General features: G+C 34.1%; 2 protein-coding genes across 4 annotated transcripts; one reads left to right on the top strand and one right to left on the bottom strand.

Annotated features, from left to right (window-relative positions):
* Positions 1–6,266: 6,266 nt before the first annotated feature.
* dimt1l (DIM1 dimethyladenosine transferase 1-like (S. cerevisiae)) lies at positions 6,267–14,704 on the bottom strand. 2 transcript variants are annotated; one of them, XR_012383675.1, is made up of 13 exons: positions 14,532–14,694; positions 12,812–12,885; positions 12,584–12,670; positions 12,431–12,492; positions 12,250–12,343; positions 11,051–11,100; positions 10,496–10,619; positions 9,319–9,411; positions 9,175–9,239; positions 8,997–9,060; positions 7,646–7,752; positions 7,001–7,556; positions 6,267–6,907 (listed from the first exon to the last, which is right to left on the bottom strand). XR_012383675.1 is itself a non-coding variant. In NM_001003556.3 (12 exons), the coding sequence occupies exons 1-12, from the start codon at positions 14,587–14,589 to the stop codon at positions 7,514–7,516; spliced, it is 921 nt and encodes a 306-aa protein (NP_001003556.2). In that variant the 5' UTR covers positions 14,590–14,704; the 3' UTR covers positions 6,267–7,513. The 2 variants fall into 2 exon arrangements, 1 of the variants encoding a protein (NP_001003556.2); NM_001003556.3 differs by having other exon boundaries at positions 6,267–7,556; positions 14,532–14,704.
* Positions 14,705–14,789: 85 nt separating this feature from the next.
* Positions 14,790–24,510, top strand: pola2 (polymerase (DNA directed), alpha 2). Of its 2 annotated transcripts, none has more exons than NM_199581.2 (19): positions 14,790–14,889; positions 15,118–15,240; positions 16,376–16,500; positions 17,201–17,286; positions 17,377–17,434; positions 18,102–18,211; positions 18,299–18,492; positions 20,202–20,290; positions 20,449–20,601; positions 21,152–21,214; positions 21,295–21,349; positions 21,432–21,556; positions 21,684–21,722; positions 23,067–23,140; positions 23,237–23,342; positions 23,546–23,652; positions 23,827–23,883; positions 23,996–24,122; positions 24,251–24,510. In NM_199581.2, exons 2-19 carry the CDS (start codon positions 15,159–15,161, stop codon positions 24,401–24,403), a joined length of 1,803 nt encoding a protein of 600 aa, NP_955875.2. In that variant the 5' UTR covers positions 14,790–14,889; positions 15,118–15,158; the 3' UTR covers positions 24,404–24,510. The 2 variants fall into 2 exon arrangements, 1 of the variants encoding a protein (NP_955875.2); XR_012383564.1 differs by having other exon boundaries at positions 14,811–14,889; positions 21,684–22,703; positions 22,947–23,140; positions 24,251–24,505.
* Positions 24,511–24,722: the final 212 nt, after the last annotated feature.

Genomic DNA, 24,722 nt, shown 5'->3' with positions numbered 1-24,722 from the left:
CAAAATGTGCAGGGCAGGGGATGCCAAGGACAGGAATTTGGGAACCACTGGTTTACAGCATGGTGTGTAAATGATGAGGTTTGCTCTGAAATTATAAGACCACTTAAAAAAATAATGTACAAAAAGACCAGGAGGAAGACGACATGCAAACAAACTGCAATGGAAATAATAAAAATTCTCAATATACATCCTATGACTTCAACGGATCGTGTGATGGGATTACTTGACTCTCCAGCAGAGTAATCTCAATGCACACCGTCTCAAATGTTGTTTTAGTCTGAAAATGTCAGGCAACATATATCATTACCCTGATTTATCTCAAACCATTCTCTTATATGTGTTTCCAAAATTATAGTGTCTGTTACTGTGTGTGTCTGCTATGCAATCTGAGAGCAAAAGCATTTATTTGTGTTGGGGGAAAAATATTGTGGTTTTCCAGGTTGCCACATATAGAGTCCTGGGTGTGTGTGTGTGTGTGTGTGTGTGTGTGTGTGTGTGTGTGTGTGTGTGTGTGTATATATATATATATATATATATATATATATATATATATATATATATATATATATATATATATATATATAAATAAAAGCAGCATCATACTCGATGTGGCTGTATATAAGCACTGGTATAATAGAACAATATTGTAAAATTATTCAAATATAATAATATAATATAAATAAATGAAATCTAAATTAATACATTATTTAATATAACATCTGTTTAATTTGTTATTGCCACAATCTATAGTACTGAAAGATACGAATTTGTGCTTGCAGCCATTATCTTAGAAAACGCTATTGTTCAGAGGAGTGGACCCTTCTATTCATGGGCCCACGACCAATAATGTGTTGAAGCCACACAAGAATAGCCTCCCTCATTTCCAAATTATGTACTGAAAAGTAAAAAGAAATCCAAGCAAAAATAAATAGGACAAAAAAAATCTGAAATACATGCAAGCAGTAATAAACTTAATTTAAAATACAAGTGAAAAAATTCATTTAGATAAAGAAAAAAAATATGACAATTTTATTAAACAAATTCAATATATCTGTATTATTAAATCATATGGATAAATACTTTATCAGTTTAAGTATATATTTAAGCAGTTTTGTTATTGCCAGTTTGGCCCTCTGTAGACTGTCCTTTTCTAATTGATCATTTGGGCCAGTTTCACCGTAAATTACAAATCCGTTCTTTTGATCATATTGTGAAAACTCTGCTATATTACCCCTGAATGTTTATGGAGTAATTTTATTTGATTTAAACTAACATTAAAGTTTGTATACAAGTATCTAATGAATCACCAAATTAAACCCTGCAAAGTATGTCTGACCTGCAGGTTAAATATATGCCATGGCCTCTAGACTCTCACAGTTTCACTGAGAAACTACGATCCTACAGAATCAGATACAGTAGATAAATAAATCCCAAAGTCAAACACGTTTGGCAGGATCAATGTGTAGATTCGGTTGGCTTGTCCTCCGGGTGCCAGACTCAAAAGCTCTCTCACTTTACTTCAAAGAAAAAAAGACATTTGAATTTCTAATCTCGATCCTATCAGCAGGCCCGAGGCACAGCGGCTGGCAAGAACCTGCGTTTACAGGAAAACTAGGACAGTATCTGGGCACCATGAGAAGGATTCACACCTAAAGCCCAATTAATTATTTTCATCATGACTTCAGGAGCCAAACAGAGATTCTGTGCGAGGATAATTGAGCGTTTGTGACTCAGCCGGAAAGTTTATAATACTGCTGAAAGCATTTTGCTGTAAGGCCACATTCATTTCTCAGACAATTTCTTTCACACCTGCCACAAGATAAAGCAATACGTCGCAAAACAGTTAGACAAGGTTGTGTTCAAATGAGCAGGTGTTTTGCAGAAAAAAAGCTGCACTGCAGGACGTCCTGCAATAAGAGATACACCTGCTCAGGTGACATTTAGCTCTGGAAATGTCAAATATGGCTGTTTGTGCTTCATAATTGCATGTATTATGCATCATTTTAAAATGTGCTATTTGTGAAAAAAGTCAATGTGGGGAGTGATGAAATTGAAAATTGATCTGCATCTCCATGCAACTGAAGAAAAATAAGGAACAAAAAAAATTTGACATTCGCAACTAAAGATTTCCTTTTAATACATATTGATTTATTGCAACCTTCTGCATGATTCCCACTTTAAGGCAACTATAAAATTCCTTGTCTTTCACTGACTACAAAACTGAATTTCCCTGACATTCAAGTGAATTCATGTTTATTTCTATAATGATTTTACAATGTAGATTGTGTCAAAGCAGTTTAACATTACCAAGTTCTAATAAATTGAAACTGAGCCAGTCCAGACATCTAATGAACAGAAAAACAGGACGCTGTTGTGCTAATACAGTTGAAGTCACAATTACTAATACCCCTTAGAATTTTTTTTCCCCAAATGATGTTTAACAGAGCAAGGAAATTTTCACAGTGTGTCTGATAATATTTTTTCTTCTGGAAAAAGCTTGAATTTCAGCTGGAATAAAAGCAGATTTAAATTTTTTAAAAACATTTTAGGGTCAAAATTATTAGCCCCTTTAAGCTATATATTTTTTAGCCGATAGTCTACAGAACAAACCATCGTTGCCAAATTACCCTCCTGCTTAGTTAACCTAATTAACCTAGTTAAGTCTTTAAATGTCACTTTAAGCCTGTATAGAAGTGTCTTGAAAAATATCAAGTAAAATATTATTTACTGTGGTAATGGCAAAGATCATTATCTCATTATAAAATCAGTTATTAGAAATGAGTTATTGAAACTATTATGTTTAGAAATGTGTTTTAAAAAATCTTCTCCGTTAAACAGAAATTGTGGGGAAAAAAAATAAACAGGGGGCTAATATTTCATGGGGTTTTGATAATTCTGACTTCAACTGTATTTTAAAGTTTTTTCTCAGTAGCTTTAGTACATTTCTCAGAACAGAATTGAATTTCTTTCAACTAACTGTTTAATCTTAAAATCATTGCGTCACTTCATTCATTTTCTTTTCGGCTTAATCCCTTGATTAATCCGGGGTCGCCACAGCAGAATGAACCGCCAACTTATCCAGCAAGTTTTTACGCAGCGGATGCCCTTCCAGCCGCAACCCATCTCTGGGAAACATCCACACACACATTCACACACACTCATACACTACGGACAATTTAGCCTACCCAATTCACCCATACCGCATGTCTTTGGACTGTAGGGGTAATGGAACACCCGGAGGAAACCCACGCGAAGGCAGGGAGAACATGCAAACTCCACACAAAAACGCCAACTGAGCCGAGGTTCGAACCAGCAACCTTCTTGCTGTGAGGCAACAGCACTAACTACTGCGCCACTGCCTCGCCTTCATTGTGTCACTTGTGCACTTCAAAAAAAAAAAGAAAAAAAAAGCAGTTTCAATTTGATTTATTTTGTGAAATCCACTTACAGTTTTGCAAATATCAAGGATTATTCAATAAATGCACCAAAGTGACTGAGAAAATCTCTAATACAACATTAAATCAATGTTTTAAAGTTGAATAACTATATTAAAAAAGATTCAGTTGAATATCATTTTTTAGGCTGTAAAAGCCACTATGAGGACTGCACTGTAATGTAACATTTAAAGCTAGTTCTTAAATAGCTTCGTGAACACTAGTGTTTCAATGGCTGCGTGTTTTTTAAGATCTGGGAGTCGCAAACTACACATATTTTTTTCTAAATATGGAACCCAAATATATTGTATATCATTAATGCTGATTTGTAACTCATTATAGGTGGGATTGATTTAGCAGATGTCAAGTTTTGAAGTCTACACATTTCTCTGTAATTTTTTTTTTTCTTATATATTTAATTCATTTTTTTCCCCCTCTTATGCTTTCTGGATGATATGGTATTATGTTGTGTCCGACTGCGTGTGTATTGTCAAATGGCCTTTGAACCCGTTTTTTTGTTCTGTTTAAGTTAATGTTTATTTTCATATGCTAAAAAAGCAAATTTAAAAAATTAAACTGGCCATCACTTCAGATAAAAGAAATAACGATCGAGCTGATAAATAGCCTGGAACCATAATAATTTGTAAAAAAATAAATAAATTTAAAAATTAAAAACATTTAAAAATGCAGTATAGAAAAGTGACATTTTGATAAAATGGAAACTACAATTTAAAACGACAAACAAAAATCCCTGATCTTCCATGACTATAAAAATAATCTAAAATATTGATTTACAATGTCTGTTATAGACCTTTTAAAATTCTATGGTACAGTGCTCAGCATACTTAAGTACACCCAATTTAGAAAATGATTTTTTTATCCATTTCTCAGTGAATATAGGCAATGCATTTTGGTGCATTTAAACAAAACAGATTAAACAGATATATTTATTAAAATAATATTTTAAGTCACTAAACATATTTAGAAATTGAAAAGATGAACCAATTAAATTCAAAAGAAAAATTAAATGTAAACAATTAAATAAAAAACAAAATACAACTTGCTTCTCTTGATTTTTCCTTTTTTTTTAATTTGTAGTTCATATTTTCTGTAACAGAAATTTAGGTTTACTAGTTATTGCAAATTATTTTGTTAGATAAGCTTCAGTACTGACTAATCTAATGTAGGTGCACAAATGTAATATGGTATTGCTTACTATTAAAAATATTAAATTTAAAAGATAGATTTGTAAGGGGTGTACTTATCTATGCTGAGCATTGTATCCCAGAAATTCCATGACCCATGGAAACCCTGTATGTCATTTTAAAATATCTGAATGAAAACAAGCCTGAAGAGTCCAATGATATCAATCCATCAAATCAGCCTCATACTGTGCACGAGCGCTATCAGGCAGTCAACACACACTCCAGCATTGACTGACAGAAGAGGCCATTGTCACTCTCGAGGCTGTGAGCCTGTGGCGCTCCAACTCAAATCAATCCTTTCCAGTTCAGAATAGAGCAAGACACTTCACCCCAATACATACTGTACAAGTTCCTGCCATCTATCAGCCAGAGTGTCAATATAAAAAAAATCAGCTTTTGCAGTAAGTTTTTGTTAGCAGGAGAGGAAAAAGAGTAAAAGTTTAACAACAACAACAACAACAAAACTGTAAAATTATATCTGTACAGATATCTATATATATTTACACTATGCAAAGAAAGAGGTGGTGAAACGAACAATAAAATTAAAGAGAAACTGAAAAGAAACTAAAACTAAAAAAAGAAGAGAAACTAAAAAACTGAAGTAAAATAGGTGAATGTGAAAAAGAAAAAGTGAAAGAAAGGGTTGACAGTAGGAATAGTTGCCTTGTTAGCTAAACACAAAACAGTTGTCACGGTACTTGAGAGCCATCTAGTGCTCAAATAACGCAAAGACAACGAGCGTTTGGTCTGCAACTACCGAAATAATCCACTTAATTCTTCCAACAGTAACCACAACAGATTTTCTATTCATTTAATCGTCAGTCATGTGAAAAACTAAATTTTCATTTAATTCTGCAGAGTGTACTAAAAGAAAATAAGGGCAGACAAGTAAAAAATAGAATAAATCTTGCAAATGATCAGATCTCAAGTCTGTTTAACCTTTTTTTTCCTGCAGGGTGCATTCAGGGTTTGCCAATATATGAAAGATAAAGGGCCACATTGAAGTCATTCTGAAGTATCATCGCAAGAAAAACACACATTTAAAGATTTCTTTAAAAAGCATAAAATGATCAGTAGTGATCATTGGTTATTAATCCATATTTATATATATCCATATATCCATATCCATATATTTAAAATAATAATAAAAATGATAATAATAATAATAATAATAATAATAATAATAATAATAATAATAATAATAATAATAATAATAATAATGATAATAATAATAATAATAATAATAATAATAATAATAATAATAACAATAATCAAATTTATATCTTCAACCTTTCTATCACATCAAAAGATGAAAATCTGAGGGGGAATTTTGGGGGAATGTACGTTCATTTATAGAGGCCCCTACAGTTAAAAAATATCAACCTGGAAAAAGCTGTTTTTTTATTGTCTTAATCCACATTGTAACTACAGAAGAGTCAAGCTTAAAGAGGAAAATTATCTTTTTTTTTTTTTTAGCAAGAAGCTAATGATCTATCTAGATTTAGTGATTTATGCTAAGCTAAGATAAAAGTGCACCCGCCAGACCTGGAGATTAACTGAATGGATTTAAAAATGGTTAAACTCAATTGTTAAACTCTAGGCTATTTGTGAAAGGAGTCAAAAACGATTCCAAAAAAAGGTTGTTTTACTTTCGGAGCATGAAAACAATTCAAAGTGAATCAAATTAGAAGCACTAGACACAAGTCGTACACAAATGAACAAAGCAGTTTTCTTCTTTCTTTAAAAGCCAAAAGACTTGTATTCAGAAGTTTGGAGAACATGTTCTTGATTGTATTTTTTACACTCTAAATAATAAGTTAACAAAACATTTACTTTAAGATTTATTGACCTTGTACAACTAAACCCTTTTAAAGAAACATGCCTTAAACAAATTAGAGAATAGGTCAATAGTTTGCAATCATATTTACAGTATACAAAGTACAGTTTCAATAACTGTACGAAAATGCAAATAAAATGTATGTTTTAAATACTTACACATTTAATATTCAAAGTATGTTATTTTTTCTAGATTCACTAATACATGTTTGACACTCCAAGTTCTATAAATGAACTGAAGCTTTGCTATCAATCCATTTATATCCACCCAGGCAAAAATGCTGCAAAATGTTCGGCTCATTGTTTGTATTTAAAGAGATAGTACACCCACAAAAGAAAATTGTCATCATTTAATCATACTTCACCAGTTTCAAACCTTTAGTTATGAGTTACTTTCTTCTGTTAAACACAATGAAGATATTTTGAAGAAAGCTGAAAACCTGTAACTGTTGACTTCTATAGCAGAGAAAACAATTACTATATAAGGTTTTCAGCTTTCTTCAAAATATCTATTTTATGTTCAACAGAGGCAGGAACTCAAACATTTTAGAAAGACTTAAGGGTGAGTAAATAGTAGTTAATATTATTATTTTTGATCAATCAAATGATCCATTTGTTCATGGCAATTCTTTACATTAACTAATGCAATTAAAACTGCACCTTACCGTAAAGTGTTAACAGCAATCATTTCTCACCTTGACAGTTCAGTAATGAGAAGTAAACACACGATGATGTTCAGTGCTGAGACTGACGGTAATGAAAAACTTGTCTTATCCGTTAAGACAATCTTATAGAGTAAAAGCTCTTACCACACACTCGTACATCTAAAGTATTACCTCTCAAAAGAAGTCCATAATTCTTTCCCCAATACAGGAAAGGCACAAAACATCCCAGCCTGAGTGATTAAGTGTTCCATTGCTTGTCCATTGAAAAGAAATGTCAATCATTTCTTCGCATGTACGAAAGCATCAACCAGAATACGAGAAGACCGTGACATCACTTCTGTAAAGCTAGTAGCCGTTCCCCGTTCCTTAAATTTTAAGAGAAGTGTATCCCAGCAGAGTTGAACGCATGAAGAAGCCTAGCGTAAAATATGGATGCAGAAAAAAATGCTTTACAAAACACCCCCAAAACACAAAATGTACATGAAGTGAAGCGGGTTATACTTACACCATGAAATCATCTATATCCATGGAACGTGCCCTCTTATCACTGAACTTGGACTCTTGAAGGATGCTTTCAATTTTCGGAGCAATGTTGAAATCCTCAGGGATTTCCTGCAATTCAATTTGGAAATATTTAAATATACTTGCATCTACAGATAAGTGCAGTGAAAAAGTGCAGTTTACATCTGATAGCACAAGCTGATGAAGCTAAATACAGGTGTGAAGGGGGTCTAAAGAGTTGAGCTTTCCAGATTTAGAGATGTTTGAAAATGATTTTGATTAGACTTCTTTTGTAGCATAAATAGCTATAAAAGACACCCCCACTCCACCAACTGACCCAACAATGATCAAGCTTGTATATACTAGTGGTGTTACGGATTACAAATCTCACGGTTCGGATCACGTTATTGTTTTTTTTTTGTCACGCATCGGACCATTTTTCGGATCAGTCAAAAAGGGAGAAGACATGTCATTTGCTTTTTATTTATTACAAAAACAGTACTGCAAGACACTTTTGGTTTAACAAACAGAACTTAGAACCTGTAATTTTATTAAAAAGAAAAAAAAAATCAACTAAATAAAAATAAACTGTAAAATATTCAGAACTGTGAAAAATTCACTGTTACTACCGTTGCTGATAACACTAAATGTAGAAATCTAGCATTATAATTTGTACAACCTAAATTTATTTTTAGTTTCATTTTCAATAAATGATTCAGTTATTCACTCATAAAGCTTCATTGCTAGATATGGCATCCTAAATAACCTTCCACAACTTCCTCAATCATCATTATATCTACTATTATATACAATCTTAAAGCTTTCATACATGTGATTTGCATGACACGAGAGGCACTCACTCTGTAAATGGGTAACACATTACAATAAGGTTCATTAGTTAATGCATTTACTAACATGAACAACACTTGTACAGCATTTATTAATCATAATTGAACGTTTACTAATGCATTATTAACATTCAAGTCCATGCTTGTTAACATTAGTTAATGCACCATGAGTTAACATGAACTAACAATGAACAACTGTATTTTCATTAAATAACGTTTAATAGCATAAATAAATACTGTAGTAAATGTATTTTACATTGTTTGTTCATGTTAGTAAATGCATTAAATAACATTAACTAATGAACCTTATTGTAAAGTGTGACCTGTGAATGTTACAAATTTAGGATTAATCTACTAGTAAAAAAGAAAGGTATTAATCTGCAGGTCATGCGTGTTCTAAACCATGGATTGTGATACGTATAGTATGAGTCACAGATTAACCGTGATCCGTTACACCCCTAGTATATAAGTGTAAACAGGACTGAAGCCAATTTAAAGCAGACTCACTATATTGTGGACGGAGCAGTGAATCTTGTAGTTCTTCTCTAAAAGTTTCTCGACTGCAGCAGATCTGTGTTGACAAAAAAAATTTATTCCATATCATAAATAACAAGATTCCTTAAAATGTTTATATTTTTATACGTTTATACTTGCTCAACATAAAAAGCATTTAAAAAGGTCTTACTTGAAGGCAGCACTGAGCATTTTGTTCTTTCGAACAAATGCAATTCTGACCAGACCATCCCATTCCTATGAATGTAGGAAAAACACTGTTATATCATTTACAATAACCATACAGCCAATTTATCATTTCATTGAGCACACATGCCTGAAAGTTGACAGGTGGAGGAGGATTTTTGGGCTCTATCCTCACCACACTGGACTCAACTTTTGGAGGTGGTCTGAAATTGTTCTTTCCCACCTGCAAAAAAAAAAAATATAATAATAATATTATTTATTTTACAGATGACAGTATCAAACTATGCTGGGGAATTATCTATTCAAGCAAGATTCATAACCTTATTGTGTATTTTAATACTCATAACAATAGCCCCTTTCACACATACAGACCTTATGGAAAATTACCGGTAATTTTCCGGAAAGGTGTGTATGTGTGAATAGGCCCTTTTTGAAATACCGGTAAATTCATTCTGGCTATTTTCCGGAAAGATAAGTTGTAACATTACCGGTAATTTGCCGGAATGCTGCGCTGTGTGAATGCAGAAGGAAGATTGCCGGAAAAAGCGCGTCCATGTCTAGAACGTGCTGGACGTGAGACACCTGCTTTAGCCAATCAGAACAGTCAGACGCATTCACATGCGCGCGGTTTATGAGAATAAAAGCCTTTGAATATTTTTCCAGACACCTTTAGCTATTAGATGTTAGTCAGATAACGTTTCTATGTTCCTTCTTAATGCTAACTGTGTAAATAATTATCGATAAAATGTTTATGATAATCCGTTGTTTGTTTTTGCGTGTGCCTGTGAGCGCCAGCACACACACATATTATGAACATCCGACATGCGAAAGTGTTTCTCTATGTTTTCATTAGAGTTGTACTCAACACTTATCCATCCAAAGAGTTTGTAATGTAGTCGAATGTCTACAAACACAAGCGAAGCCGTTTAGAGGTCATTTCTGGTTAATGATGTCAGAATTTACCGGCATTTTGCGATGGATGTGTAAATGCTCTTTTCCGGAAAAATTCCGTAACGTCCTCGCCTGTGTGAACAGCGCTTTTTTCAATATACCGGTAAAGTCGTTCCGGAAATTTTCCGGATATTTACCGGTATCACTGTGTGAAAGGGGCTAATGAAAGTAAATGATGCAGTAGAGAATTAGTAATGTAAACTTGTCATATTAGAAATGTGTTTGCTTCCTTGTATCTCAGTTTCGATTTTTAAATGTAACATATGTTACAAATGTAAGGTGGGATCTCATTTTTTCCCTATAAAAACAGAAATGGGTTTCCATGATCAGCTGGTGAATTGAGGGACTTTACAAACCTTCATGAGATGGTCCACACGGGCCAGCAACTGTGTGTTGATGGACAGTCTGCAGTACAGCTTGTCTCCTGGTTTAGCCACCAAGCGCATTGCAAACTCCCTCTGAAACATCAGCACAGCACATCTAAACACACACACACACACACAAACACACACACACAAACACACACACACACACACACACACACACACACACACACACACACACACACACACACACACACACACACACACACACACACACACACAATAAAACCAACTCAAACAGAATAACAGCACTAATAATACTGATATTGTGATGAACTCAAACTTATCTACATCGAGTGTCATTTTCCACCAATTATGCTTCATTGTAAGTGTTTAGCATATTCATGAACAATACAAAACAGGCAAATCTGAGGCTTTAGCTAACTTGTGTGAATATAAGAAACCTTAAAGAATAATAATTATTATAATATAATTAAATAATAATAAATATTTTTTTTAAACTTTTTGTTTAAAGAATGAATCCTGCAGTCACATTTACTGACACATCCTACAAAAAAAAGTTCTTACCTAAAAAATGGCCTGTGGAGTAACAACTTGAACACAAAAGGCGATGAAATCTAAGGAAAAAAATCAAATGTGCGAATATCAGTGATTTTGTAACAATCTGCAGTACACTTCATTGACTAACATGACCCAACAATGACAAATACTTCTGAAGTGATAATTTCTCTGAAGTTCTTTGTTACTCTCAATTAAAGAGACAATGAACAAATAAAATTAAATTGAATGCATTATTTAACAAAAATCCTGACCTGTTGACCATTCATACTGTAGAAAGCACTGTTAGCACCAGAAAAGACCCACAATTAGTTGGAATATCAATGCAAATTAAACACTACATAAAATTCAATGCCTGTATGTTTAAGTTATTGCATTTATCTGACAACTAGAGTGGGCGACGCAGTGAGTAGCACGCCTCACAGCAAGAAGGTCGCTGGTTCGATCCTCGTCTCAGTTGGCGTTTCTGTGTGGAGTTTGCATGTTCTCCCTGCGTTCGCATGGGTTTCCTCCGGGTACTCCGGTTTCCCCCACAGTCCAAATACATGCAGTACAGGTGAATTGGGTAGGCTAAATTGTCTGTAGTGTATGAGTGTGTATGTGTGTATGTGTGGATGTTTCCCAGAGATGGGTTGCAGCTGGAAGAGCATCCGCTGTGTAAAAACTTGCTGGATAAGTTGGCGGTTCATTCCGCTGTGGCGACCCCAGAGTAATAAAGGGACTAAGCCGTCAAGAAAATGATTGAATGAATGAATGAATGAATAAATGAATGAATGAATGAATGAATGAATGACAACCATTGAGTTCCCATCTAGAGGAATTCATCTCAGTAAAGAAACTATGCATATATTTTCTGGGATTTCTTGGCATTGTGAATCATATTTTAAATTTTGATTTATTCAAACAATGAGTAAAAGATTCTTGTAAAATAATGCATTAAATTTATGTCATCATATTTTTATCATCTTAATGCTGGTCATACACTGCAATTATATGGTCAAGAGTGAACAAGACCTGTTTTTTTCTTTATGGTTACAGAATGAAAAAAGAAAACGGCATGAGTTTGGCATGAAAACCACATCAGAGTAAGCAAGTTTAAGTATTTAAAATTCGCTTTGAGTACATGTTCAGTGCTGTACAGCAGATGTACTCAGAAATCAGATCTACAGCAACTAAAGAGATAAACAAAATAATAAACAAAACATTACCTGATAAGGCAGATTAGCCACGCAGACATCAAAAAAGGGGAGTTCTGTTTTGAGGACGTCCCCGATGAGGATCTGAAGTTTGTTCTGCATTGGACTGTTCAATAAAAAGGATTTTTCGATTAAGCATGTGCTAAGTTTGTTGTTGGGGTAGTGATGATAAAGTTGTATGAAAAGTACTTACGTGCACTGGACTCTTTTTTGAAGCTCAGCAACAAGCCTGGTGTCCAACTCACACGCAACCACCTTTAAGTAAAAAGTAAACAATGAAATAACGGTTGGTTGAGTTCCAATAATATTTAAATTAGAAAGAAAACATCCATTAAAAGCTACTTACTTTCTTGGCTTTCTCCAGAAGTTTGACAGTCATGTTACCTGTTCCAGGACCAACTTCCAGAACAACGTCTGTTGGTCGCAGCGCTGCCTGAAAAATACATTTTGTTAATAAATAAATATGCTGATTATGATGTGCTGTAACAGTATAGACGTGCACTGAGAAAGCTCATTCAGCCTTAAAAGGAAATAGACAAACAATCCAGAAAAACTCATAATCCCTATTACTGACCTTCTCTATGATGCCGTTGACAACCAAAGGGTTTTTCAAAATATGCTGACCGATACCAGTATTAAACATAATTCCTGAAATATGGAACATGGGTTAATGTAATCCAATATTGAACAAAAAAAGTCAAAAGTATTTTTTGAATGGGTGAGTGAGATTACTTAAGGTAAAGTTGTCTATATTCCCACATTCAGACTTTATAATTTCAGTAAAGTATTCTTTGCCAATTCTAAATAGTAAAATCATATTAGCAGCCAGTGACTATCAAAATACAACACTGTTTACAGTTAAATAAATAACACTAATGTTTTTTAAAAGTCACACTTACATGGAATTTCTCACTGAATATTCCAACTAGCATGTCACAAACTGTCACTATTCAAAAAAGAATGAATGTGTGAATATAAAACCAACTTTACCCCGATGTGAGACTAGATTCAACTTTATTGTCATTATACATGTACAAGTACAAGGCAACGAAATGCAGTTTAGGTCTAACCAGGAGTGTGACAGCAGCAAGTACAGGATATAGGTATACTTTATAAAGTGCAACTATAGAAAAACTATGGAGACATTTACAGATGGATGTACTATGAACATAACTGGTTGTATTAAATATGAACAGAGATTTACAATAGATGAATGTGCACAGGCTGCTATTAATAATCAGAAATATGCAGATATATACAGTTGAAGTTAGAGTTATTAGCCCCCTGTATTATTAGACCCTGTTTATTTTTTTTCCCAATTTCTGTTTAACAGAGATATTTTTTTCAACACATTTCTAATTATAAACATAATAGTTTAAATAACTAATTTCTAATAACTGATTTATTTTATCTTTGCCATGATCAAGGTAGATAATATTTTACAAGACATTTTTCAAGACACTTCTACACAGCATAAAGTATTATGTTAAATAGGTTTACTAGGCAGGTTAGAATAATTAGGCAAGTTATTGAATAACAATGGTTTGTTCGGTAGACTATTGGAAAAAATATATATAGCCTAAAGGGGCTAATAATATTAACCCCAAAATGTTTCTTTTTAATTAAAAGCTGCTTTTAATCTGGCTGAAATAAAACAAATGAGATTTTCTCTAGAAGAGAAAATATTATCAGACATGCTGTGAAATTTCCCTTGATCTGTTAAACATAATTTTTAAAACATTAAAAAAAAAGAAAATATATATAAAACTCTGATTTAAGCTGTGTGAACAATTACAAACGTATATGTGCAGTGGACATGTACAATTCAAGATGAATTAGTTCAACAAAGTGCAATGAATACGTATAAATATTAAATAGTGCAGTGTTTATGGGGAGTAAGACCGACTGTTTTGCTTTGGGACATCACTGTTGTGAGAAAACTGAATATACACAGTAAACATATAAATATACTGTACATTTCCTGGTTTAATTTATAAATGTTAACTGGTGTTTTAGAGGTGCAAATACTGTATAAAATAAGTCAAAACAACTGGGATTAATTTATATACATGAGATGAATGAAAGTAAACATTTTGGACCTAAAAATAGCTATAATGCCTCCTCTTCTGTTTTGGAGTAAGAAGTGACCAGGAAGTGTTACTAGCAAGTTCTAAAAGGTTTATATTATTTAAATTTTAAATATATTACAGGTTTAACTTTGATTATTATATCTATAAGGGGACATTTGATTAAATGGTTTGACAGCATGCAGTACTAAAACATTTCAAACCAACCTTGACTCTTCACCTCCTGGTGTGTTCGAGACTTCTTCTCGGCTTTAACCTTCGGCATTTTGACAAATAATATCAGCGACAGTGAAAAGTAAGATGTAAATCACAAAAATACTTATACGTTTACAGCACCACAAACACGTGTAGAAGCTACAGGGTTTATTCTGTTTCCTTTCAGCTGATCTGGGAGGAAATTCGGTTGCGGTTGACCTTGCGCTCCCTCTGCCGTTCTGGAGGAGACGTGCAGGAACCGGAAGTGACCTTTCAGTGGGTTTTGCGGGTAGTACATTTTCGCGGCAATCCGAACGTGATGCAAAGACTGCTGAGGAATATGACAGCTGATTTTGACGTTTAATAAAAGGTAATCTTGTCATACAAGTCATTAAAACGTGTTCATTAGGATTGTCTTATTTCGAACTTGCTGTTATGTTGAGTAAAACTGTTTATAAAGCTAAATAAGTGAATTCGCGAGAGCGCCATTGTGTTTACGTTAGTATTTAGTGAGAGACTTAACATTTCTGACTGTTATAAGTCCGTTTTAATAATTGTGTGGTGTGAATGTTTTTGAAAAACCTGTTTTCTTTTTTAGGAGGTTGTTTTTTTACATTTGAACATCAGAGGACAATAACAATGGCTTCAGTCACTGCAGAGGACATCAAGTCTGAGCTGGACACTTTCAACATAGCCTTCAACAATGACACCATCGACAAAAGTAAATGTCCAATCTATTCATTGTGTGTGATTTTAGTATTGTTGACATGATTTAATGCTCTAAAATATATGCATCTCTTAATTTTAAACACACAAATATACATGTATGTGGTTGTGTGTTTGTAGGCAAGTACTTACAAATACACATTGAGGTAAATTTGGTTTTATGTTCACACATTAGGACTTTCTCCTTAATAATAATAACTTCAGAAATTATTTATTGCAAAAAAAAAACTGAAATCATATTAGCAGCAAATGACTATCAAAGTACAACATTGTTTGGAGTCAAATAAATAGTACCAGTGTTGTTTTCAAGTCATGCTTACATGTGATTTTAGACTGAATATTCAAATTACCATGCAGAGTTTTCAACTAACCCAAGTGGTTAAGATATTTTCTTGCTCTGCCAATATTTTTACTGGCCCCACCCAAAAAAAAAATAATTGCTATTTTTTTTAGCCACACATTTTAAAGAATGTGTCAAAAATAATCTAAGATGTATATATTTTTAAAATGTATTGTGAGCAAAATTCAAAGTGTTATGCAAACAAATAGAGCAGTATGGAAAATGTGCCGGTGTTTTATTGCAGCTCTACATTATTTAACAAATGGTGGCTGACTTGCCAAACTGAAAACTAACTGTGCAAACATTACTTCATTTTTTTCGTTGTGTTGTATCCACATCTGCTACTAAGAATTTAGAAACAAACGTTTTCGTTTAGCCTCATAATTTTATGCTACCGCCTCGTCGCTGAGACCAGAAACAAAAAAAACATGCTCACAACATCTAGTCACATAAGAGGACCCGAAAAGCAATATGGTGTTTTTGATATCACAGAGAAGGTAGCATTTAAAGGCTTAACAGCACAAACTGTTTCTCGATTCTAAGACTGTATTTCGACGCAATTGACATTGTCGCAGGCAAATTAAACTTTAGTAAGCACTGGTACGATTGGGCCAGTAACAATCCTGTCTACTGTCCTGAGCATTTCACACGCTGGCCTGGGCCATCTTCTTGTTGAGCCCTGCCACGGTGAACAATAAAGGGAGCATGTCACAAGTTGTCACTGAACGAATGTGCGAAAAACTTTACCTCAATTAAATACACATGACTTTTGTTTTTTTTTCTATTGTAGTGTTGGAGCAGTGTTTTTGTCACAGGCTGACGGGTGAAGAAATTGTATTCGAGTGGTTTGCTTTTAGCTCCACCAGAAAGCAGCTGCCGCTCACTCTCGAAAACCTGGACCAGTTTGAACAAGAAGTTAGTAAAATGACATTAAAAACTCCAACTGAAATTCTGCAGTGCTTTGAGATGCCAAAAATAAGATCCACAATGTTTCTATGCTTCATTTGCTTTAGAGCTAAACAATACAGTATTCCTGTATATCTTTTCAGCATTGATATTGCAATGTGTGAATCCTCAGTCACATTACATAGATATGCAATGTTGAGTTGACTTTGCGGTGTAATTTATTTTTACATTTACATATACAAAACCATAAAGCTTGCACTGTTTATTACACCTTTTTTTGCTTTGTTGCATTTATCTATGCCTGTAGTGTACTACATTTTATGCGATTTACTCCCTTTTAAAATCATCCCAATCAAACAGATATAATACATTTGTTAACACTTTAGGGACCAATTCTCACTATTAACAAATTGCTTATTAGCATGCTTGTTGTTGATATATTGGCTTCTTATTAGTTCTTACAAACAACCACAATAACTATTAATAAGGAGCAAATTAGGTGTTTATTGAAGCAAAAGTCATAAGGGTTTGCTAAGAGTGAGAATTGAACCTTAAAATAGTGTGACCAAAAAACTATTTAGTCATTTGGTGGAACTGTATAGCATCAGTGTATCGCAATGTACATTACAGACAAATAAAATATTGCAATGTCAAATTTTTCTAGGATTGTGCAGCCCTAATTTGCATACTGCTTCTGCACTCCTTACAGGTACTGAACAAGAAGAAAAAGCCTAAAAGCACCTCAAAGGGAAGCCAAATAAACAAAACCAGAGACATCAACTCCATCCAGGAGCTGTATCCTCATAAAGCTCAACATAAAGATTAATGATTGTTTAATTTTTATTCATAAATGTTCAAAGTGATCTTCTTAACTGAGTCTTGCAGAATCAGAGCAGAGGAGGAAGAGGAGAACATGCTGGATTCCTATTCAACACCTGCCAAGGTGAGACTAAATAAAGACAGAATAATGAGGGAGACTTGTTGGAAATGTATGAAGATAGATAAAAATGCATGGTCTGCAAGTGTTTTTCAGTCACAGATTAACCTCCGGTTAAAGGTTACTGTGGCTATTTTAAATTTCATAAGGTTCCTTTTACAGCATTGATGATGTGATGTATTTAAATTATAATCAGTTAAACAGACGTAAGCATTCATTTAGTTGTTCAAGTGTAAAATTGATTGGTTCGCCAGGAGCAGCAGGCTAGTGCAGAAACTTAATTAAAATACTGGGGTAACATAAATTTCCATATTTTAAGACACCGCATGGAACAATGGAATTTAATGCAGTGCTTCTTGTCCAGTCTGAGACCCACTTTTTAATATATGAATCAGGCAGTGAAAATCATTAATTTTTACAGAAACCAGAATTTAAATGCAGTGATTTTTGTATTTGGATGACAGTTCACCGGAAGCGCTTGAGCTGGCTGATTAAAAATGAAAAGCCTTTCTGCGTATTATATGTTGATCTAAGTTGAGAAAGTAGTGTAGAGATCAGGCTTTAAACTTTCTTTCTGTCATACAACCCGACTTGTTTATTCGATACTGTAATTTACATTATATTAAAAACTGGATCGGTTAAATAACATGAGTTAATTTCTGCATGAACACAGGGCTCTCAGAAGCGAGCACTGACCACTCCTGAACATCCTCAGTCTAAGAGAGGTGTAGCCCGACTCGCCAGTCCCAGTCTAATGCTGTCACCTGCCAGCTTCTCACCAAGGTAAACAAACTGATTTGACATTTTTACTTTTAAGAGAATTTGATGCACTTGTTCTATATTATAAAGATCGGTGATGTGTTTGTGTAGTGCAACCCCTTCTCAAAAGTACGGCATGCGTGGGGGGAGAGGAGAGGTGGTTTCCACATTTGGGGCAGTGCAGGGTCCGCGCTGGATGGGGAAAGGACAGACTGCAGTGAGCGTGGAGATGCTGGACGGAGGAGAGAATTCACTCATCAGCAGCTACAAATACATGTTTCAGAGACTGAGGGACGTGCGGGACGGTGAGAAAACATTTTTAAGATTTCTGAGAAACACAGGTTTTGTACGGGTGCTGGGTCCTTGAAAATGCTTGAATTGTTATGTAAGGTTTGAAAAATGCTTAGATTTTGCTTTTGGATAAAGTGCCTGAATATATAATTGTGGCTTTTCTGTTAATTTATAGGGATGAACCGATATGGTTTTTTTTGGGCAGATAACGATAACCAAATCTTAAGAGTTATGGAAGGCAGATAACCGATATATATATATATATATATATATATATATATATATATATATATATATATATATATATATATATATATATATAGATATAGATATAGATATAGGCCAATAAATATAAACAGCTCAAAATGTAATATTTTATACAGTGAACAACTGGTTTTATTTTTAAAACTTCATAAAAGTTTAAACTGATCTTACTTATGAACTGAATAACAAAAAAGCAATAATTTCAAAATTGCAAGGTGATTATATAGACCTATATTCACCATTTCACATAAAACGGCATGCAAAATATAAATTCTTTTCTTTTCTTTGCATAGCAAATTAACATGCAACTTGACTTTTGCATAAAAATAATTGGTTAAATGGGATTTAATTAATAAAAAAGCAAAATAAATACATTTTAAATAAAATGAACGAATTAAGAACTCAAACCAGCTCAAATGTTATTGAATTAAATGTGTTACAGTAATGTACAAATATGTAATGTCCGAAAACTAATTTTAAGAGGTGTTTTGACAGGTTAGACCCACCGTACAAGCGAAAAGCTTAATAAAGATAGTGTTACTTTTGGAAATGCAGCATAAATTAGACCCATTTGGCGTTTCAGATTGGGCCGGTTAAGATTCTGACGATATAATAACATTGGATAAAAATATCACGGTTTCACGGTATTGTGCTCGCTGCTCTAAAATATATTCTTTAAAAATGACCTAGTAAAAAACAACAGATTTTTTCCCCCTTGAAAACAATATATTTTATTTTTTGAAAGATTAAAATATTTTGGAGCAGTAAACATGTCAGGCTAAAAATGAAAATGTATCATAGACTTGTGCTAATAGCAAATAATCATATTAGATTGTAAACAACCCAACGAGTTGTTTATAACATGTGTATCACTGCTATTATGCTTAACTTTACATTTACAATATTTTTTCTGAGGTGATTTTAAACCAAAATACACAATGACACTATCAAACATAATTACAAAGATGATATTAAACAGAGTTATTAATTATTAATCCCTTATTAATTTATATGAATAAATAGATAACAATGATTAACTATTTAAATAAAATAGATACTCTGGAATCTGCACATGTGCCTGTAGTGTGGTCTGGTCTTTTTTATCTGCAATTAATCTGAAATTAAAATAAATACAAATTTAGGATGCAAGTAAATAACAAATAAGAGTAAAGACTGTAATTCAGTGTCAGGCTTGGGGCAAACATGGAATTAAATATGTTACTATTACTATAGCATAAAATGATGATTAGCATCTAATATAAGTTGCTGATTATGTATATTCATGTAAATATGCACCAGGAAAGTGTTTAAATTTGACTTTGGGGAAAAAATTTAAGAACCCTGTGAAACAGTTCCATCAACATAGTAAGACAGATTTGTGTTTGTATTATATGATGCATAGAGATTGTCTTTTTACATATTTGTATACATTTGCAAATGTTCTTTCCTTTGTTTGTAGTTCTGACAGGAAAGATTGAAGAGCTGGGAGAGGAATTGCGGACTAACTTTAACATCGAGGAATTTGCTCCAGTTTCATTACCGGTTCAGGTAACAACAAGCATCATTATAGAAACTAATTCTAAAACTGCCTAAGTAATATGAAGATAGAACAGGGTAATGGTTGGTGTGATGAAGTTAATTTTGGAGTTCATGTTTACCCATTTTGGCTGAATTTGGTGTAAGTCCTCTTTGGTTCTCTCCTGCAGGACAGCATCACAGTACTGGGGCAAGTGTGCTGTGACAGTAACGGAAAGCTCAATGCCCAGTCTGTGCTTTTGGAGGCTGGACAGGAACAGGGAGGCAGACAAGTTCCTGTGGATCTGTCTGAGCTTAAAGAGTTCTCACTCTTTCCTGGACAGGTGAGATGCACACATACAAGTCTCAGGAAAACACAGGGCATGACAAAAATTTCATATCATGACATGTCATCTCATATCCTAAAAATGAAATGTATCAATCAATTCAATGAACTTATAGTTCTTATTGACCACATGTAAAGGACTATTTCTTTTTTTGCCTGTTAAAGTATATACTCAGAAATTCACTCATCTGTATGTGATCACATTACTTACTAAAATTTCAGTGCAAATGTTTGATTAAAAATGTATGAAATAAATATTTATATTAATTTAAAAACTGCAGTGGTGGCTAATATTGCTCTCATATAAATGATAAAAAAGTGTTACTATAAACAATGTATTTTTTGACACCTTGAAATAAACTATGGAGCATAATAAAACAATTGACTTTTTTAATTTGTAATTTTTTAGGCTCGCAGATTTTTGCATACATTTCTTCACTGATATTGCTATTACATGTATATTTCACAAGCCAGAACAAATACTTCTTTAAAAGTTAAAGAAAAAATAGTTAAGAGTCAAAAAAATATATTTTTGACTGTATTTGTAGGTTGTTGTCATGGAAGGTATGAATCCCTCGGGGGAGAAGCTTGTTGCTACCAAGCTGTACGAGGTAAGGTACCTCAGTCTGTTTGGTTTAGTTTACACTTTGTTAAATGATGATATTTATTTAGAAATGTGTTTGTCCACCAGGGCATCCCACTGCCTTTTTACTGTCCTTCTGAAGTGAAACAAGAAATGGATGAAGGTAGGAATGCTGGACATTCATCAACAAGATCCCTGCTGAGTGTTCACATTAAACCCTTCATAACGAACCGTCTTTATTTCAGTGTGTGAGCCTGTGATGGTCATGATAGCCTGTGGGCCGTACACTCCTTCTGAAAGTCTGACCTATGACCCTCTGCTTGACCTCATTACTATTATCAATAAAGATCGTCCTGATGTCTGCATTCTGGTGAGTTCAGCTTCATAGCTAACATGCGATTATTATTATTATTATTATTATTATTATATTTTTTTCCAGGTTTAAATTTTTCTGTGAAAGTCTGGATAGTGATTAACTGTTTTTCCTTCTTTCATAGTTCGGACCTTTTGTTGATTCAAAACATGAGCAGATTGAGGTAAACCAAATTTCTCGTTAGAGATGCCATTTTAAAAGTCACTATTTTGTTAGTGTAATAGAACTGGATAATATGCTTAATGGGCTGATTACACTAAACACGCTTTTACGTCCAAACACGCGAGGTGCACCACACTGCCTCGCGTGTTGACAAGAAAAAAAGAAGCGCAGTACACTTTGTCACTAGGCAGCGACAATCAACTGCATACTGTACACGAGCGCTGCTGTTGAGTTTGTTATAAATGTAACATTTATTAATCCTGTAATATTCAAGATTTGTAAAGGCATGCAGCTCTGGATAAATTGAAACAGTGAAGCAGCCTCTCCTCCATCATTAAAAGTCTCCTTAGTCATCTTTACAACACAAACACTGCTGTCACCTCAACCGAAAACCCTGCCTCTGCATTCATTTGATTGGAGAATGAAACAGACGCGACTGACTTAACGCGCTTTTTCCGCTCAGAGTTTATTTTTTTCATCTGCGAGCGCACTCTGCGCAACAGCAAAAAGCAGGAGGTTAAAACCTGAGGCGTGCATAAGCAGCGCGTAAAACACTCACGCCCGTTAGTAAACCATTCAAAAGATGCACCTCTAAACGCAAAAAATCGCTTTCGATGTGTGGCCCTTAATTGTACATTACTGCAGCACCTCTATTCTCAGTCTGCATGAAATGCTCTTCAAAAATACATTCCAAATGTATCGCATTCCAAACTACAGTGCTCAAACCTGTCCACTATGAAGGCCCTTTAAAATAAAGGATTTTGAAAAATACAATTGATGGACACTTCAGGCTATTATGCTTTTAGTAGGGAAGCTGTTTGGTGTTACACACTGCACTTAATTCAGAAGGCCTCATCGCTCTGCTCTAATACCTCCATCCCTTTAGAGGGACCCTCGAAGTGATTAGGGCATAAAGATGAGCCATTCTGAATGGAACTTTCCACAAAAACTCCACCTTACAGAAAGCCCAGTGTTTTGATTGGCCAGCTGACCAATTACATGTTGATTGATCAAACATCTCAAACAATAACACAAGGCTTTTTCATCACATGACAACACTGCCCATCACTGAAACCTCGCCTTCTGTATTTGCGTATGCCTTTTGCTGATGTCATGCTAATCTTAAATGTAATTTAACGTTAGAATAATTCCCAAAGTTTTATTTTAGCAGTGATCTTTTTTTAGATATACTCAGGCCAAATGGATTCATGTACATTTTATACAGACACAAACCTACATTACATCCAAGAGGAAAAGGAAAGCTTTACAAACCATCATATGACCTCTTTAACATTTACTGTTATGCACACAAACGTAAGCACTCAATGTTCAACATTCTCAACAGAAAAACCAGGTGACAGAAACATTTGAGACCATCTTCAAGAGATGTATGGACAGCATAGTGGAAGGAACCAAAGGGTGTGTAGATCTTTTTCTCTACATCAACTATAAAGCACTACTAGCGATTACAACTCTTTTTCAATGTACACTCTTTTTCTTTTTAAATTATCATAGTACGGCATGCAAGTTGGTGTTTGTTCCATCTCAGAGGGATGTCCATCATCATTACATTTATCCTCAGCCACCCTTCAACCTGACCATCAGCAAAGAGGATACAGCGGTGAGATGATTAGCTAAACCTTGTTCATCTCAATGTAACTGGCCGTCCTCTTTCCTTGAATGGTGGTGATTAATATTTGATCTATTTGTGTGATTCAGGCCAAGCGTAATTAGAAAGAAATGCTTTTATTCAACATGTCATTATCTTAAACTAGAGGATGTTCCAATTGCTCATGTTGTCTAATATTGTCTTTCCACCCTTAGCGAGTGACTTTAGCCCCTGACCCCTGCACACTCCTCATTGGTAATGTGACTTTTGGCCTGACTTCTACAGACATTCTGTTTCATATGGGAGCAGAAGAGATCAGCAGGTAATGCTACTCACAGCAAATGTACATACAGTATGCGCTGTAGTTTATTTAGGAATGACTTGGTTTTTTTTTTTTTTATTGTGGTTTCTGGTTATTTTCTAATTTGAAAAAAAAAATGACTTTAAAAAAAATGAGTGAACACAAGCATTCAGGTGGCTTTTCTGTTTTTTGCAGTGGGACGGGGACAGAACGTTTCTCACGCATCATGAAACACATGTTGACCCAAAGGAGGTTTGTCAAATATGCATCTTAAAATATAACCTCCCCAGAGAAATGTTATGTTGGTTGTCTGTATTGCTATTCCTGACAATTGAATTAACCTTTAAATGGATTATTATTTCAGCTACTATCCTCTCTATCCTCCTGCGGAAGAAGTTAACATGGATTATGACAAGTTTCAGCAGTTCAGCCAAATGAGCCTCACGCCTGATATTCTTGTGGCTCCTTCTGAACTTCGGTATTTTATCAAGGTAAATCAGTCACGTTTCAGAATAAAATGTTAGCATATTTATACGCATTTATTTTTATATTTACATTTATATATGTCAAAAAGGAAGACATCTTAAAGTGTCTGAAATAATTTGCTATTCTTTCTCAGGATGTGATTGGCTGTGTATGTGTCAATCCTGGCCGTCTCACTAAAGGTCAGATAGGCGGGACTTACGGACGGTTACTCATTCAGCCAAACCCTGCACTGGTGGAAGGCAAGAGAGTGAGCCCATGTATAGCAGGGCAGGTGGTCAAAATATGAGACCATACAATGTTTGAACTTTATTACATCATGTCTGTATTTTTTATATCTGTATTAAATCTTTCCACTTATAGTGACTGGAAATAAAATACTTTGTAAAAAGGGAACCTATCGTGATTGTTTTTTTTTTTTTTAACTGCCTGCTCTACTAAATGGCTGACCATATTTTGACTGTTTTAAATAACGGTTCACACAAAGCATTGTTGGTTTACAAAAAGAAAAACAAACAAACATAATCCTGTTGCACTAATACACTTGATTTTGGGTCTATTGTAAGAAAGAAAACATGTTAAATGAGAATATGAAATATTTTATGGCA

This window comes from Danio rerio, chromosome 8 (assembly GCF_049306965.1).
Source record: "Danio rerio strain Tuebingen ecotype United States chromosome 8, GRCz12tu, whole genome shotgun sequence".
Classification (NCBI taxonomy): Eukaryota; Metazoa; Chordata; class Actinopteri; order Cypriniformes; family Danionidae; genus Danio; species Danio rerio.
This window is presented reverse-complemented; position numbering and strand designations above follow the sequence as displayed.